Raw genomic sequence first — 14,402 nt, 5'->3', positions numbered from 1 at the left:
GTTTGTCTTAATGGAACGGTTTCATCTTGTAGAAAAAGGCTCATATTATATTACAGCATTTTATGTCTATCGTAGCTTTGGTATTTATTGTGGGAAGATTTTACTAAGGAATGACTAATCTTAAAAGATTTGGTTTGATGAGAGGCTAAACTAACATAATCTATTTTGAAATGAGATAACAGGATTTGCAATTTTTGGTCTTTATCCAGCGGAATTGAACCCCACCCCACCCCCTAAAAAAATCTCCATCCCCAGCAGAGAGGGAATCTATTCTTTGACTATAAGTTTAAGTTGCTGGATTTATAAGTTGTCTTAAAAATATGCTCTCTGAACAGTTTGAAGTGTAACATTGTATTGAGATGAAGTCATCAACCGTTGAGACTTTAACTGTTTATATTTGGGTAACCAAATAAAATATATGGTTATTCAAACAATTAATACTTCAGTAACACCATTACTGAAAAAAGGATTTTTCTCTTAGCCATTAAAGAGACTTGAGTGAGTTGTCTTTCTTGCTTTTTTTAAGTGTATGTGAGTTTTAGGATTTTCTTGGCTTTTGTGTTTTAGAAAATTGGTCTTTTATGGGGAAAGGATAGGAGTAAGAGGTTTATTATTATAATATGCCTCCTATACTAGTAGTTTACTTTTAAGACTTTAGTAACTCTATATAATGATGGTGAAATGTGTAACTATCCATTCTGCAAAAGTTCGGTAAATATATTATTGCTACAGGCTTTAAACTCCAGAAGGAGCTTACATCTCTCTCTAAAAAGGAAAAAAAAAAGGGACTCAGAATTTAGCCAGATATCCCCAGGTAGAAAGCTTTCCTGGAACTCAGATTTGGATTTTCAGGACAAAGTTGTCAGAGAGCAGTTTTTGACTAGAATAAACGTAAAGGTGCAAAAGAGAGACATCTTTTTTTTAATGCCTTTTTTCCTTCAAAGGAAGGGGAAAAGGTATAGAAAATGGACTGTAGTTAACTGTTGTAATTCAAAGCTCATCCGTCGTTTAGCCACCTTTCTTGGGTTTTGAAAAAGAGAAAGAAAGAGTCTTTTCTCGTTGTTGGTGCAGTTCATTTGGACCGGCTCCAGCCTGCTTGGGCGGATTGTGTGGTGGGAATAGACTGCAGTTGTATGGGCCGGTTTTGCCTGTGTGTGTTTTTAAGCCAAGCCTATGTTCACCCCGATAGTTGGGGAAGGCCTGGTTTATGCAGTGCTGCAGTTTTTATAAGTGACCTTTGGCCTTCCAAGTCCGGCTTTGCCCCCTGACTTCGTCTTTGACATATAAAAATGCGACTTCCTAGGGGTTATCGATTGAACTTCTGAGTGAGCTTGTACTCCTTGTGAAGTTAAACTTTTCATTTGTAAAAATAGCACCTGAATAGATACCTGGTGGGTCAGACCCAATTTCTGTATTTAAGTTGGCTGAGCAGGGCCTTGCCGGATAGCGGGAGGGTTGGTAACTCGATTGGGAGGGCAGTGGAGGCTGAAACCCCATCCAAGCCGCCGTTGCCAGGCTCGGCTGCATCTGCCTGGACGATGGAGAGCGTTTTTATGATTTGTACAAAGGCACTGAGACCCTTTGCCCGAGACCTCGCCAGAGAAATCTGTGTGCTACCTTCTCTGTGCCAAGATAGTTTTTGTTGTGCATAGTAGGGGAAAGAGGAATTGCCTTTGTTTCCTTGTGTACTTGAGCCTTTTTGGTTTTGTCCTTTTGGGAAGGCAGGAGTTTGGTGTGGTGCAGTCAAAGGAAGTGGGGAGATGAGGACCTAGAGGAGGAATCACAGTGGGGGAGCTGGGAGGAAGGGAAGTGGAGAGTTTATTCAAGTCACATTTGGATTCCAGTCCACCGCCGCCGCTCGTTCAGATGAACCCACACTTCTGAAAGCTCAGTTTGAGACCCTTCTCCAGTTAGGATTTGAGCAAGCCTCACCTTGTCCTACTATCTCTTTTCCTTTGGCCTCTGCTAACGTTCCCTCCCCACATCACATAGTTGGAACTTACGTTGCCGTGGTTGCTAGTTAACTTTTTAAAGCTTTTTATTTTGAAGTAAATATAGGTTCACAGGAGGTTGCAAAGACAGTACAGAGAGGCATGCAGTTTTTCCCAATGGTTATGACACACGTGATTTCAGTGTGCTGTTGAAGTCGGGAAATGGGCTTTGGGACAGTGTGTGTGTGGTTCTGTACCCTTTCCTCACCTGTGTAGGTTTCTGTAACTACCACCACAGTCCAGACCACAAAGATCCCCTCGTGCTTCTCCTTTCTAGTCACTTCTCCCCCCATCTTTCCCTTTACTAACCCCTGGCAACCATGAATCTCTTGTCCATCTCTGTAATTTTGTCACTTCAAGAATGTTATGTAAACAGAACCGCATAGTGCGTGATCTTTTGAGATTGACTTTTCGTTTAACACAATGTCCTAGAGCTCCATCCAAGTCGTCGCATTCCCGTAGTGAATTCCTGTTGATTGCTGGATAATAGTCCATGGTATGGCGCGCCACAGCTTGTTTCCAGTGTGGGGCTATGATGAACAAAGCTGCTGTGAACATTACAGGGTTTTGTGTGGACTCAGCTTTCCTATTTCTGAGATACAAGTACAGCTGCTAGGCTGTATGGGAGTTGCATTTTTAGTAGTTACAAATCCACCCAACTGTTTTCTAGTTTGTACCATTTGACATTCCCCCAGCAGTGTAGGAGAGGTCCAGCGTCTCTGCATCCCCACCTCCACTTGGTGGTGTCGCTGGTTTTTTGGTTTGTTTTTTAGCTGTTCTAACAGGTGTATAGCGGTGTCTTACTGAGGTCTCCATCTGCTTTTTCCTGACGTCTGGTGATGTTGAACATCTTCTCACTTGTGTATTTGCTGTCTGCATATGTTCTCCAGTGAAATATCTCATCATGTCTTTTGCTCATTTTCTTTAAAAAAAAATTTTTTTTCCTCTTCGTTTCATTATGGGACCTGCTGAATTTTGCCCATTTTCTAACTGGATTGTTTGCTTTTTAAACTGTTGAGTATGTGTGTATGTATCTCAGCGTCTTGCTCTGTCACCCAGGCTAGAGTGCAGTGGCACTGTCATAGCTCACTGTAACCTCAAACTCTTGGGCTCAAGCGATCTTCATGCCTCAGCCTCCTGAGTAGCTGGAACTATCGGCGTGCGCCACCATGCCTGCCTAATTTGTTTGATATTCTTTTAGAGACGAGGTCTATGTTGCCCAGGCTGGTCTCGAACTTCTGGCCCCAAGTGATCCTCTCCCCTCAGCCTCACAAAGTGTTGGGATTACAGGCGTGAGCCACCGTGCCCAGCCTAACTGTTGAGTTTTGAATGTCCTTGTATATTCTAAATGAGTCCTTTGTCAGATATGTTTGATGTGTGATTGGCAAACATTTTCCCCCAGTTCACAGCTTCTTTTCAGCCTCTTAAGAGGGTCTTTGGCAAAGCAAAATATTTTAGTTTTCATAAAGTTCAATTTATTGATAATTTTTCTCATATGAATCATGTATTTGGAGTCACATCTAAGAACTCTGACCACACCCTACATCCTGAAGATATTCTCCTATGTGATACATAGTTTTACATTTTGATTTGATTTTGTATAAGCTGTGAGGTTTAGGTCAAGGTTCTTTCCCCTCCCTCCGATTTTCTTTGCCTATGGAAGTCCAATTCCTCCAACAGCATTTGTTGAAAAGACCAGGCTTCCTCTTGTTAATTGCTTTTGCACCTTTATAAAAATCAGCTAGCGGTATCAGGGACTATCCCTGGGTTCTCTGTTATGTTCCATTGATCTGTGTGTCTGTCACCTCACCAATACCACACAGTCTTGATTATCATAGCCATATAAGAAGTCTTAAAATCAGAGAGACTGTTCCCACTTTTCTTTTTCAGAGTTGCTCTAGCTAATTTAGTGCTTTTCCTACAAATTTTCAAATAATCGTATTTATATCTACAAAATATCCTGCTGGGATTTTATGGAAATTGTGCTAAACCTGTTTATCAATTTAAGGATATTGATACTGTGTTGAATCTTTCAATTCGTGACTGTGGTATATCTCTCTATTAGATTTTAAAAATTTCTTTCATCAACATTTTGCGGTTTTCAGCACGTAAGTCCTACACATATTTTGTTAGATTTATACCTATTTCATTATTTCAGTGATTGGTAGTAGTGCGTTTTTCATTTCACTTCCCACGTGTCCATTGCTAGTATATAGAAAGACAGTTGAATTTTGTGTGTTGTTATATCCTGCCACTGTTCCGGATTCGTTTGTTTAAGAGTTTTTTTGGTAAATTAATTTGGGATTTTCTATATAGATCATCTTTTTATCTGCAAATAGGTTTAGTTGTGTGTTTTCTTTTTTTTTTTTTTTTTTCTGTCTAATCTGTTCTCTCTTTTTTTCCCCCGCTGCTTTTCCTGAGCTGTATGATCTTTTATTTCATTTTCCTACCATATTGCACTGGCTAGAACTTCCAGTACCGTGTTGAATAGCAGTCGCAGAAGTAGGCATCTTTGTCTTTTCCTAGTGTTGGAGGGAAAGCATTCAATCTTTCACCATTATGAGGCTGAAGAATTTCTCTATTCCTAGTTTGCTGAGGTTTTTTAAAATCGTGATGGGTGGTTTTTTTAAATCCATATATTTGTCTTTCTAGCCAGATTCTGAGTTTCTGGGGGGGTCAAATACTGTTTCTTAAAGTTTGTTTCCCCCACAAACGAACACATTGAACAAATGTTTGTGGATCGGTAGGACTAGGCATGGTCTCCAACGGCAGACAGACGAGGTCCTGCGGGGGGAAGTTTGGGGAACATCTCTAAGCAGACCGTCCTGGTGAGCTGGGTCTGGAGGAGAAACCAGACCGTCCTGGTGAGCTGAGTCTGGAGGAGAGGTGTAACTACTCTTTGGTCATCATTACATCTGACTCAGTGGTTCAAGGCAGAAGCAGAAGTTACAGGCACCAAATTGATGCTGCAGGAGAGAGATGAAGGAGGCAGAATGGATTCATCTACTCTGCCCTGGATGTCAGAAATGAAGCTTTTCAGGATAAGTGCCAACTAAAAATCATTCACTTGTACACTTTAAATTGATGAGTTCTGTGGTACATGGATGATAGCGCAGTAAAACTGTTACTTAAAAAGGAAAAAAAAAAAAAAAAAAAAAGGCCGGCTGCAGTGACTCACACCTGTCATTCCTAGCGCTTTGGAAGGCTAAGGCCAGAGGATCACTTGAGCCCAGGAGTTTGAGACCAGCCTGGGCAATATAGTGAGACCTTGACTCTACAAAAATTTTAAAATTAGCCGGGCATAATGAGGCATGCCTGTGGTCCCAGCTCTTCGGGAGGCTGCGGGCGAGGATCGCTTGAGCCCAGGAGGTCGAGATTGCAGTGAGCCATGTTCATGCCACTGCACTCCAGCCTGGGTGACAGAGCAAGACCCTGTCTCCAAAAAAAGAACATAGGTTAAGTGCGTAGTGAATAGCTGACCATGGTATTCTCTGTCCTGGAGGATGGGATGCTGCTCTCAGCTGGCCTAAGTCCCCCAGATTGCTCTGAGATGAGAAGGCTTTTCCAGATGGACAGATGTGCATTCGATTGCCTTCTCAGGGCCCTTGAGCACTCTGTACATCCTACAGTGTGGACCATACCAGAGAGTATGCAGTGTGCCCCTCAGAAGAACACAGGAAGTTCTCATAGACACTGCCTTGCTGATTTCGAAGCATTAGTCTAAGAATGGTGAAATAGACCTTCTGACTGCTCAGGGGGTGCTGTTTTTGCTGAGACAGAATATTTTCCAAAGGCTGACTACATTCCCTAATACTATTTTAGTTTAGGTTATTTCTTCATCCCCTTGACCCTGTTGGTGAGGTAAGAAGGGGCAGAAAAATATTAACTTTATTTTTAACAATGAGGAAATAAGCAGAAGAGTGAAAAGTAGTTTCTCATCACAGTGGTGACGTTAAATCTAGAACATGATCCCCTGGCTCCCGTTTTGGTGGGCGGGCTACTTGGCTTGTCATATTTTAGTCTTTTCCTGCCTCGTGACTGCTGACTGCCTGGATTTGTATGTTTTCCCACCCATTTTAAGCTGGAAGAAGCAGTTATGTCTTCTGGAATAGAGGAGCTGCCAGATTTCAGTGACGATGACAGTAGTAGCGCTGGTAGTACTCGTAGCAGTACAGTCATCCCTCGTTTCCACAGCCAGCCACCAACAGAAAATAGTCACGGACAGTAGTACCACGTTTGAGAGAGAGAAGGAGAGACCACATTTACTTACCTTTCATGACAGTATATTGTTATAATTGTTGTATTTTATTATTAGCTATTATTATTAATCTCTTACTGTGCCTAATTCATAAATTAAAATTTAAAAACTTAAATTTAAAAACAATACAGGTAGGGCTTGGTACTGTTCAGTGTTTCAGACATCCACTGAGGGTCTTGGAACCTATGCCACGGTAAGGGATGGGGGCTACTATAGTTGTTAAAACGTTTTTTTGGCAGAGAGGCTGAGGCAGGCGAATCAGCTGAGGTCAGGAGTTTGAGGCCAGTCTGGACAACATGGTGGAACCCCGTCTCTACTAAAAATACAAAAATTAGCCATGCATGGTGGCGGGTGCCTGTAATCTCAGCTAAAAATAAAAAATTAGTCAGGCGTGGTGGCAGATACCTGTAATCCCAGCTACCTGGGAGGCTGAGGTGGGAGAATTGCTTGAACCCAGGAGGCAGAGGTTGTAGTGAGCCGAGATCACTCCATTGCACTCCAGCCTGCGTGAAAAGAGTGAAACTCCATCTAAAAAAAAAAGTTGACTTTTTACTGATACACTTCATTTTCCAGTGAAATTTTCTGAATTTGTTGCTACCTCCTCCCTGCTCAGTTGTTTCTTTTCCAGTAGCTTTGCAAATGAGTGATGGCAAAATGTAGGCTTCTTTCTGTGGTGCTTATGTACATCTGTTTTCTATTATTATTTTTTTTTTGAAACAAGGTCTTGCTATGTTGCCCAGGCTAGAATATACTGCCATAATCATAGATAACTGCAGCCTTGACCTCCTGGGCTCAAGCAATCCTCCCCACTCAGCTGAGACTGGTGTGCCACCACCAAGCCCAGCTGTTTTTAATTTAATTTTATTTTTTTGTAGAAGCAGGGTCTTGCTCTGTTGCCCAGGCTGGTCTCAGACTCCTGTGTTCAAGCAGTCCTCCCTCTTTGGCCTCCCAAAGGGTAGGCTCACAGTGTGAGCCACCGTCCTCGGCCACGTGCATCTCTCTTGGTGAGGTTATATTCCTAGGAGTTAAGACATTTCACGCCACAACAAGCAAACCAAGAGACAGACTCTGACTGCACATTTGAGAGCTTGTGAGTTTTCTGTGTTATGACAATCGATACCCATTTTGAGGTTTTCTAGTGTGGTTTAGTCTTCGGAATGCAATCAAATCCTCTCTTAATTGTTTTATTTTCTAGGGCTCAAGGGTTCTTGTTGATGCACGAGATAAGCTTGGCATTCCCTGGCAGTATTCTGAAAATGAGAAGCATGGGATGTTCCTGATGGCCTTCGAGAACAAGGCGGGGCTGCCTGTGGAGCCCGCCACCTTCCAACTGTACGTCCCGGCCCTGAGCGCACTCTGGAGGGATTCTGGCATCAGGGAGGCTTTCAGCCGGAGGAGCGAGTTTCAGCTGGTGAGTGAATAAAGCTTTCTGGGCACCTGATAGTGTGTTTTTTACACAACTATTTTGGACCGTTAGTTGAATTTCCTTAAAAACTGTATAACAGTCCAAGCAAGCTCTCAATCATCGTAAGTTGTAATGATCAACAACCAAAACACAGGACGGAGGCAGATGCTACATAAAAGGCTCAAGAGGGAGGGAGCAAGAGCCACTCAGGCAAGATCAATAGCTTTCTTCTGGGAATACAGAGGGTTCTTAGAATCATCCGAATTGGCACAACCCAAGGAATTTCGTTTTTTTTAGAGATCTTGTTCATAGTGGGAAATATCCCCTCATAGCAGCTTCCCAGCTTTGGACATGTGGATGTGGGCAAATCACAAACGTTTTCAGATCAACGCCTCAGAAGCAAATCCGACCCCACCCAGTTGTTCCCTTCAGATTTGTTCCCTTCGTTTTAAGGTCTAAAAACTTCACAAAGCCCAGTTATTTAGACTCATTTAGGGTCTGAATCTGTAACCAGAAAATTTGGGGGCTTTTGCCTGTTTGCCTTTTGTTTTTTTCCTACCTTTCAACATTAACCGTATATAAAATAAAACGTACATTTTTCTGATAACCAGCACAAATGTGCACAGCTGATATTAATACACACCCAGTGTATCCAGAAATGCCTCTGACTCTCACAGCCCTTTGCCCCCTGAGCACCCAGAGTCAAGTTGGAGTCATGAATCCTTTGCCCTTCTTATGATTTTGCCATAATATCCATTTATTATTTGTAAACACAACAGTCTTGAGTTTTACTGATTCTTAAACTTCATATAAGTCGTTTCTTACTGTGTAGTACATATGCTTCTGTGACTTACCTTTTTCACTCCGCATATTGGAATTTCTTCACGCAAGGCACATAGCTGCAGTTCTTTCCTTTTTACTGCTGTCTGATGCTCCATTGTGAAAAGATACTAGGATCCATTCCTTCTTTCACTGAGGTACTTTTGAATTGTTTTTCATATTTTGCTCTTGGAAATGTCGTGTTTTTTTTTTTTTTTTGAGACAGAGTCTCGCTCTGTCACCCAGGCTGGAGTGCAGTGGCGCCATCTCAGCTCACTGCAAGCTCCACCTCCAGATTCAAGTGATTCTCCCACCTCAGCCTCCCGAGTAGTGGGGACTATAGGCACCTGCCACCACACCGGCTAATTTTTGTATTTTTTAGTAGAGATGGAGTTTCACCATGTTGGCCAGGCTGGTCTCGAACTCCTGGCCTCAAGTGATCCACCTGCCTTGGCCTCCCAAAGTGCTGGGATTTCAGGCATGAGCCACCACACCCCGCCCTATTCATGTCTTTTACCCATCTTTTTCCTGCAGAGTAATTTTTATTTTTCTCATTTATCTGAAAGGTACTATATAGTCTGCTAATAGTCCCCTCAGTTCAATTTCCTTATTCTTCCTCCAAGTCCCCCTAATGTTAATGTTTTACACAACCACAGTACAACTATTAAAACTAAGAAGTTGGCATCGGTATGAAAGCATCAGTTAACTGTAGACCTTGTCTGAATATGACCCATCTTTCCTCTAGCGCTCCTGTCTGCCGGTTCCTCTACCGCTCCTGTCTGCTGGGTTCTGGCCTGGAGTCCCCCATTGTGTTTAGTATTTGTGTCCCCTTGGTCTCCTGCAGTCCATGATAGCTTCTTGATCTTTCCTTGTCTTTCATGACCTTGACACGTCCAGAGCACTGGACAGGTCTTGTGTAGAATATTCCTGTTTGGGTTTGTGGTATTTTCTCGTCATTAGGATGAGGGGATGCATTTTTTGGCACAGAAACCACAGGCGTGCCATTGAGCCCTGCTCAGATCATCTGATCGGGAAGTGTGTGATATCGTCCAGCGGCTGGTGCTGCAAACCTGGGTCGCTTGGTTGAGGCACTGTTGGCCAGCTTTCTCCACTGGGAAGTCAGTATTTTCTCTGTGTTGTTAACGCATATCTTAGGGAGATACATTGAGACCCTGCAAATAGCCTGTTTCTCCTCAGGCTTTTGCCTATAACTGTTAATATCCTCCAGGGCATCTTAAGGATGACATTTTTACTAGCCCCTTTGCATCTGCATGTTCCTTCTCAAGTTAACTTTAACAGTTAAGGTAAAAGAACCAAGAGAAAGTGGAAGATGTGGTTGCGGTAGAAAGGAAATTTTAATCTAAAGAGCAGGGATGTAAGAAACAATTGGGAAATACATGTCCATATCTCAGTGTGAAATTGAGGTTTACACCTTTTCCCCATAAACTCACACAGTCTGAGAAAGAAGATTCTCGTTCATTTAGAACTTGGATGGAAATTGAGGATTTTCCAAAGAAGGAAACAGAAGCATCAGGGCTGATCATATCGAGTGGGCCTTCTGTCTGGGATCCGGCATGGTGCAGCAGCTTTGACAGGCTTGTGTCTTTGCCCTGGTCATCGGTGCAGGGTGTCAGTGCTGGACGGGACCTCCCAATTTAGGAAGTCAAGCCCCCGTATTGTCACAATATGGAAATAAGCCCACAGCAGTTATGGTGTGCCTGAGACCACATCATCTTGGTAATCACTGTGAGAAATTTGGGCCGGATTTCTCCCTTTCTTCACTCATTCGTTCATTTATTCTGCATTCATGGATCACCTACTGTGTGAGACATGGTGCTACACGCTGGGGATATTGCAGTGAAGAAGACCAAACACGAGCCTGTCCCCAGCGAGCGAGCTTTTAATCTAGACGTGCACTTGGCGGGTGATTAGGGTGAGGTGGCCACAGGTGGGTCAGTAGTCATCCCTTTGGTTTGATCTTATCTCCTGGCTTCAGACCACGAGACTTTGTGAAGATACAGAAAGTATACTGTTGAAGCCAGTAATGCATTTGTAAAGGCTGTAATAACCAAACGCAGAGATGATGTGAAATTCTTGTTTATTGGTTGGTGGGTGCATGACTGTTTGTTATTCCTGTGCTTTATACATTTGCACTTCTTTTTATTCTTCAAAAAAAATGATGGAGCATTTTATTAAAATAGCTAGATAGTAGGACCCTAATAGTTATTGTTGTCAAAACACACAATTACAACAAAACTGAAAGACCGTACCCATCTGAACACTATTACCAGGGCTCCCTCCCCCACCCCTGCAGTAGACCCTTGTTTCTCTTCGAATCTCTTCCTGAGCGTCAAAGCTTTTCTAGGGTGATGCTTCATCGCCTTGTTTTTTGCTTTTCTTTCTTCCCCAGCTGACAGCACTTGACAGTCTCCTGTGAAGAGCTGCAGCTGCTTTGAGAATTGCTGTCGGCCAGGTACTAGGTGCCTCCCTGTACCCTTTGCTGTCTTGCTTTTTCTTGCCATTCCAGTCAGAGGTAGAAACAAAAAGAGGAGGAAAAAGGCTGTGTCTGGTGATTACCTTGTGATGGGCCTCTCTCCTCTGAGGAGCAGGGTGGGCCAGGGCAGGGGGTGGAAATCTTCGCTTTCCACAGAGGGGAGGCAGCCTGGCCGCCCTCCCCACTGGCCCCTTGCCGTGCATGGCCACTGCTGTCCACTGCCGGTCACAGACAGCAGACGCCCCATGAGCATCACTCCTGTGGCTCAGTTGAAAGGAAGATGATCTCACCAGGTTAGACCTCATCTTCCAAAACACAGTTAAGTAAGACATAGCAGGATGCTCAACAGAAAGGCTTTGGTCATCAGTATAACTAATACAAACATTATCTTCTTGTCTGTCCTCTTTTTTAATAAAATAAAATATAGCATTTTTAAATACAGCTTGCACATTAACTAACGTGCTTATACTATGTGGATGATATTGCCATGAATCGTCTACTTTTGAGTATACCATTTATTTCTTTTTTTTTTTTTTTTTTTTTTTTGAGACGGAGTCTCGCTGTGTCGCCCAGGCTGGAGTGCAGTGGCCGGATCTCAGCTCATTGCAAGCTCCGCCTCCCGGGTTTTTACGCCATTCTCCTGCCTCAGCCTCCCGAGTAGCTGGGACTGCAGGCGCCCACCACCTCGCCCGGCTAGTTTTTTGTATTTTTTAGTAGAGACGGGGTTTCACCGTGTTAGCCAGGATGGTCTCAAACTCCTGACCTCGTGATCCGCCCGTCTCGGCCTCCCAAAGTGCTGGGATTACAGGCTTGAGCCACCGCGCCCGGCCTACCATTTATTTCTTTACTTTTTTTTTTTTTTTTTAAGAGACAGTCTTGCTCTGTCTTCCAGGCTGGAGTGCAGTAGGGTGGTAATAGCTCACTGCAGCCTCAAACTCCTGGGCTCAGGTAAACCACCTGCCTCAGCCTCCTGAGTAGTTGGGATCACAGGCATGTGCCACCACACCTGGCTAATTTTTACTTTTTCATAGCATCAAGGTCTTACTATGTTGCCCAGGCTGGTCTCAAACTCCTGGGCTCTAGCATTCCTCCTGCCTTGGGCTCCGAAAGTGCTGGGATTACAGGTGCATGCCACCAGGCCCAGCCTTGGTGTACCTTTGAATTTTAGGATCTAGTTAATTAGAATGGTATGACATAGATATATCAGTGTCTTTGGTGTGTGGCTCCTGACGTGAGTGTGACCTGGATTTGTATGTCATAGTCCTCCTTCCATGCCGTGGAGCGTGTTCTTTCAGTGAATCCTTTCTGTGTGCTAGGCCCTGTGCTGAGGTCAGCTCTCATTTCCTCACATAGCCGGTAGGACAGACAGACATGCAAGCACATAATTGTTATAAATGTGGTAAGAAATATAATTGAGGCCAGACAAGGTGGTGCGTGCCTGTAGTTCCAGCTATTCAGTGGCTGAGGTAGGAGGCTCGCTTGAGCCCAGGAGTTCAAGGCTACAGTGAGCTGAGATCACGCCACCGCACTGATTGCAGCCTGCGCAACAAAGCGAGACCCTGTCTTAAAAAATATATAATTGAAAAATAATCAGGCTGTGTTAAGCATAAAGGAAAAAAGCAGACGATTCTATCTGGCAGGAGGAGGTCAGAGGTCTTTGGAGGAGACTTTTCTAAAGGCAGGTAGGATGACCCAGGAGACAGTGCAGAGTGAGGTGGCAGAGGGAGCAGACAGAGGCAGGGACTGGGAGAGCGGCCGGCAGGGCAGAAGGTTGCTGAGCCAGGGGCTGCCCTGCAGAGTCGAGCAGGCTTTAGCCAAGAAGAGTGTGCATACATGTGGATGCAAGCACAGAAATCCCAGCTCAAACTGGCTTAACCAAAGGCACTTTGTGAGCCAAAAACTGACACAGGCGGGAGCTTTATGTGCAGTGTGAGCTATTTCTCTGCCCTTTCCTGGGCTTTCCTGGGCTTCTCTGTGCTGGTTCGTTTTTGGCCTGGCTTCCTCTATGGCTGCAAAATGATGGCAGCAGAATGAGGCCTCACGTGAACAGATCACCACCAGGAGCAAGGAGGGGACCTGACACGTGGCCAGGGAGATGCTGTGCGTGGTCGGTTTAGGCATGGATGAGCTCTGCATCCCTGTCCTCACCACTGGAGAAGGAGGGGCCGCCTAACTGGAGCAGTGGTGGGATGCTGCCACCCAGTCTATGAGCTGTTCGGTGGGTGCACGCAGGTCTCAGAGGTCACAGCGTTCTCTGCAACCACATGTACCAAGCGGTTTGAACTCACTTATGGGCAGTGAGGCACCACTGAGGTGTCAGAGCAGTAAATCACAGATCTGAGTTGCTGTTTTTCCAGAAATCACTGTGACTCATGTAAAAGATGCCTGAAGGGGTCCGGGAACGGTGGCTCACGCCTGTAATCCCAGCACTTTGGGAGGCCAAGGCAGATGGATCACTTGAGGTCAGTTCAAGACCACCCTGGCCAATATGGCAAAACCCCACTTCTACTAAAAATACAAAAATTAGCCATGCATGGTGGTGGGACACCTGTAATCCCAGCTACTCTGGAGGCTGAGGCAGGAGAATCGCTTGAGCCCAGGGGTGGAGGTTGCAGTGAGCAGAGATTGCACCACTGCATTCCAGCCTGTGCAACATGTGTGTGCAACAAGACCCTGTCTCCAAAAAAAAGGAGGGGGGGAGGTGAGACAGGGCGAGGCCGGCTGAGCTCTCCCGGGCTCCATAGAGAGTCTGTGTGATCATAGCACGGCAGTGGTGGTCTTGGTCCTTACCCTCATGTCCTGCTGTTCGTCACCCCGTCTGCTTGTTTCCTGGCTGCACAGCTCTTTGCTTGTTACCTAGTTAATAATAATCCTCACTGTCTACCTTTCCTCCAAACATGACCTGTGAGCAGGCCAGTGGCATCTCAAGGTACAGAATGGCCTGAATAAATGGAACTACTCACTGTTTTTCATAACTTACTCTTGAAATTGTGGCCAGTGAAATGTAGTAACCAAGTTGTGAATATAGGCTGTGTGTTTTCTTGCTCGGTCCAGAGCCCAGTGTCCAGTGTGCGCTCCTTTTCTCAGCTGCGTTCCAGCCAGACTGAGGAAGGTGGGGAGGGAGAGCTCCCCTCTTCTTTTAGAGTGACTTCCTAGAAGTGCCGTCCAACACGTCCTCAGAAGTCTCCTGAACGAGAACACGGTCACCTGGCCACAGCGACAGGGCAGGCTGTGTAGTGTGGACTCAGCCAGCAAACTGTCCCCGGGAGGAGCTGTTGAGCAGCCTGGGGGATCCTGGATGGATCCGTGGGGCGGCCATGGGAGCAGCTTCCACATATTCTTGGCTCCCTGTTTTTGCTGGCATTTGTTTGTTTGTTTGTTTGTTTTTTTGGAGACGGTCTCGCCCTGTTGCCCAGGCTGGAGTGCAGTGGCACA

The 14,402-nt window shown here is 44.9% G+C and overlaps 1 protein-coding gene across 2 annotated transcripts in view; it reads left to right on the top strand.

Annotated features, from left to right (window-relative positions):
• GNA12 (G protein subunit alpha 12) overlaps nucleotides 1-14,402 on the top strand; it is a 114,530-nt gene that overhangs the window by 41,823 nt on the left and 58,305 nt on the right. For both annotated transcript variants that reach the window (XM_025378626.1, XM_025378625.1), the window contains exon 2: nucleotides 7,445-7,660. In XM_025378626.1, the coding sequence (XP_025234411.1) occupies nucleotides 7,445-7,660 (216 nt within the window). The remainder of the gene's footprint in view (nucleotides 1-7,444; nucleotides 7,661-14,402) is intronic.

This window comes from Theropithecus gelada, chromosome 3 (genome assembly GCF_003255815.1).
Source record: "Theropithecus gelada isolate Dixy chromosome 3, Tgel_1.0, whole genome shotgun sequence".
NCBI lineage: Eukaryota > Metazoa > Chordata > Mammalia > Primates > Cercopithecidae > Theropithecus > Theropithecus gelada.
Note: the sequence above shows the minus strand (reverse complement) of the source record. Positions and strands in the feature narration are given on the sequence as shown.